Source organism: Mobula hypostoma, chromosome 17 (genome assembly GCF_963921235.1).
Source record: "Mobula hypostoma chromosome 17, sMobHyp1.1, whole genome shotgun sequence".
Lineage (NCBI taxonomy): Eukaryota > Metazoa > Chordata > Chondrichthyes > Myliobatiformes > Myliobatidae > Mobula > Mobula hypostoma.
Genome location: NC_086113.1, coordinates 61,694,218 through 61,698,162, shown reverse-complemented (window position 1 = coordinate 61,698,162; position 3,945 = coordinate 61,694,218). Strand labels below are relative to the sequence as shown.

Here is a 3,945-nt window from a genome sequence, read left to right as displayed (position 1 = left end):
CAAAAGTTTAGGGGTAACATGAGGGGGAACTTCTTTACTCAGAGAGTGGTAGCTGTGTGGAACAAGCTTCCAGCAGAAGTGGTTGAGGCAGGTTTGATGTTGTCATTTAAAGTTAAATTGGATAGATATATGGACAGGAAAGGAATGGAGGGTTATGGGCTGAGTGCAGGTCGGAGGGACTAAGTGAGAGTAAGAGTTCGGCACGGACTAGAAGGGCCGAGACGGCCTGTTTCCGTGCTGTAATTGTTATATGGTTATAAAAACTGAATTAGAGTCCAAATCTACAATCTGTGTTGATTACCTTGCTCCAGCACCATCCGCCAACAGCACTGAGGGAGAGAGAGATCAGGTCACTTGAACAAAACGTAGGGGGAAGTTGTATTATATTGACATAAGATGTAAAGAGCAGCATCTTGCTTGTTGCTAATGGACTCTTGGATCAATAACTTCTTCCACATCCTCCTCCTGGTGACGCTGTCATGTTTTTGGACTCTTAATTCTACCTTGCTTGTTAATTATGTTATTGTCACTCCAGCCTTTCTGTTTTTATTACTTCAGACTGCTCTGCAATCTCTGCATCATTCTACCGTTTTGCACTTGTCATTGTATCTATTATAACCAAGAATACTGTTTACTCTGTAAGCTTCACACGAGCAAAGGGTTTCATTGTTTCCTGGTGTATATGGCAATAAAATAAGTTCAGCTTCAGGTTTATTGTTGCCTGATTGTACATGTATAGAACAAAATGAAACAATGTTCATCCCACGAAACATAGATCACACAAAACCAAAATATTACCATAAATAAGTTAATAAAATATAATCCAAAATGCATGTAGTGTGCAGCACAGGTAACAAGTAAACAGCTCACTAGCCTAATGATTAGATAATTTAACAATAGGGGAAGTTGTAATTTACTTTACAGCCAAACTATTAATGCTGAAAAAGTAAAATTCCTTTGCTATATCCGGGTTATAGAAATATACAGCACAGAAACAGGGTGTTCAGCCCACTGAGTCTAAAATAACCTGAAAAGATATAACCCCGCCTGGTTTTGGTCCAGCCTATACGAGCTATTCCAAGAAATTAATCACATGTGAGAATCTTTGCTGCATCTTTCCATAAATGGTCACCGTGGTCTATGGTTCTTTGATTCCATTTGTCACTGTGGTTGGTTAACTGGTGATCTGTTCAATTGCAGGAGAGAACATGGCCGGAGCTGACAAGGACCAAGATTTAACCTTCCCTACCTTGACCTATACCACAGAATACTATGACTATGATGAAGAATCAAGTGGAATGTGCATAAAATCAGAAGTCCGACAATTTGCCCAATATTTTCTTCCACCTTTCTACTTCTCTGTGTTTCTTTTAGGGTTGGTGGGGAATGTCTTGGTTGTAGTGTTGTACGCTTACTACAAGAGGATCAAAACCATGACAGATGTTTATCTCCTAAACCTAGCTATTGCTGACATCCTCTTCCTCTGCACTCTGCCATTTTGGGCACTGAATGAAATATCTGGATGGATCTTTGGAAACTTCATGTGCAAAACAGCTAACAGCATCTATAAGATCAACTTCTTCAGCTGCATCTTGTTGTTGTCCTGCATCAGCATTGACCGTTACATTGCTATTGTGAAAGCAGTGAAAGCGCGGAGTTCAAAGAAAAAAATACTTCTTCAGAGCAAGTTAACCTCTCTAATTGTCTGGGTGACTGCTGTACTGTTGTCTCTGCCAGAGTTCTGCTTCAGCTCACAGGATGAAACCCGAAGAAGTTGCTCTACAGTCTATCCGGAGAAGAACCTGAAAGCCACAGGGTTTGCAGTTCAGGTGGCTGCTGGATTTTTCCTGCCTTTTGCTGTCATGACAGTTTGCTATTCCATGATTGTTTGGAAGCTTCTCCGGGCCAGAAGCTTTCAAAAGCACCGAGCTATAAAAGTGATAGGGGCTGTGGTAGCTGTCTTTGTCCTCTCTCAGTTGCCATACAACAGCATCATAATCGTGAAAGCCATGGATGCAATCAATATTACAATAACCGACTGCCAAACCCTCAAGAACCTGGACATTGCCACCCAGATTACACAGTGCATTGCTTTCCTGCACTCTTGTCTGAACCCACTGCTGTATGCATTTATAGGAGTAAAGTTCCGAAAAGATCTGTTGAAAATCATGAAAGATATAGGCTGCATCAGGACCTTAACCAAACCACAGCAGAACTCTTGTAAATCCTCTCCTGATTATTCAGAAAGTGAAGTGACAGGGACATTTTCCTTATAAACCCCAGTTAACAGAGATAGACCACAGGATGCTAGTGTCTAAATTACAAATGCTCTATCAAGACAGAAGAACCCATAAAAATCGCCTTGTTTATGCTTTTTCTACTTACTGCCCAATACACCACTGGCATTTAGGGCAGCAATGAAGATTCTCCATCTCTGGCAGTGTTCTTCATCACGTCAGTAGCTTCCTCTCGGTTTTCACTGCTGTCAGTCACGCAAGTCCCAAGTGGAGACTCACGAATACTGTTGCACTCAGATGTGGAAGGATTCTTCATTGTTGTATCCGGAACAATTTTGTTTTATCAGTCAGGATTGTTAGCCCTGAGCTGAATCCCCAAACCTGGAGGACCGGTGGACCACTCTTAGTCTGGCCTTTGCCCCTTGACCTGTTTGGCAAGTTTGACCCTACCAAGAGCCAAAGCATAAAGTCCTGACTCCAGCCAACATAGCTCTCCGGGTCAATGAGGCACGCAAGTCTCCAAACCTAACGACAAGGTTGTGGCCCTCTTGGAGGTTTTCCTACTTTATGTCAGACTTACTTTTGAGTTAAGATAACTTAATTTTGCTGTCATAAAAAGATGAGAGGAACTTGACATTAAAAGCAAAATGAGCCACAAAGAGCTTGCTGTTCAAATATAAATATTATGCCTGAGTAATAAGCCAGAGATGTCACAATGTAACGCAGGTTTACCTTCTCAGCCTGAAAAGTGTCGTTAGAAGGAACGAGGGAGCAATATTTTCCCTTAACCTCTCATGGTCTGGATTCGGGAGTGTAGACGCAGAAATGAGTCTCAAACCTACCATGGCAACAGTGAAATGAAGACAGATTTCATTAATGAAGCTGGAATTCCATGTATATACTTATTATGACACAGAACAGGGCTGTTTGGCTTATTGACTTTGTGAAGGCTCAGTCCAAATCCCTTTTGTCTTATTGTAACAGTAACAGTGAATATTGTGTCAAATAATATTTATTTTCTTATTGCCTGGTGGATTGGGGAAACCAGCATCCTGAAATAATGTGGCCCAGATATCTCTCCAGATCTAGTTATGTGGCTGGTCCTTATCCTTCCCCAGACTGACACAACCTGGAGCCTCAATCATTTGCACCTTGCAAGTGAGTAAAAGGGACATAGAACTGTAAAGTGGAATACAAGCAAAATTAAAGTATTAAAGAATCATGCACAATACCAGTGAGATACTATTGAGGCCATTCCTCCTGTAGAACAACTTATTAGCATTATAGTGACTGCTTTACAAAGGATTTTGTTTCTGCATTAGATCCTGAGTAGGAATTTAAAGTTTGGGCTATTTTAAACCTCAGCAGTTTTCACGCATTAAAAAAAATGTTTTATCAATGAAATAGCTGCAGTATTTTTATTGGTTGGCTGAAAGGAAATTTTTGACATATTTTGTTCCTGTCAATGTTTGTTGCATGGGGTGCTGGGAAAGCATTGAATAGGTGATATATGCAAAATGCCAGAATGTGTGGGAGAATAAGGAGAAATTATTCCAATAAAAGGGATCAATTGTTTAAAACCAAGCTACGTAGAAATTTCTTGTTTAGAATTCTCTTCCCCAGAGAGTTGTGGAAATATTTAAAGTTGAGGTGGATACGTTTTCAAGGGCTGAGGGGATCAGTCACAGAACCAGAATTAAGGCCTGGG

At 40.8% G+C, this 3,945-nt stretch overlaps 1 protein-coding gene across 1 annotated transcript; it reads left to right on the top strand.

The window, feature by feature from the left end:
* The first annotated feature begins 1,208 nt into the window (after positions 1–1,208).
* LOC134357660 (C-C chemokine receptor type 9-like) lies at positions 1,209–2,276 on the top strand. The gene has a single exon (XM_063069281.1). The coding sequence runs from the start codon at positions 1,209–1,211 to the stop codon at positions 2,274–2,276; it is 1,068 nt and encodes a 355-aa protein (XP_062925351.1).
* The last annotated feature ends 1,669 nt before the right edge of the window (positions 2,277–3,945 follow it).

Bases quoted from the DNA above. Each gene is read 5' to 3' on its own strand.
- LOC134357660 (XM_063069281.1), top strand. From the start codon at position 1,209: ATGGCCGGAGCTGACAAGGACCAAGATTTAACCTTCCCTACCTTGACC.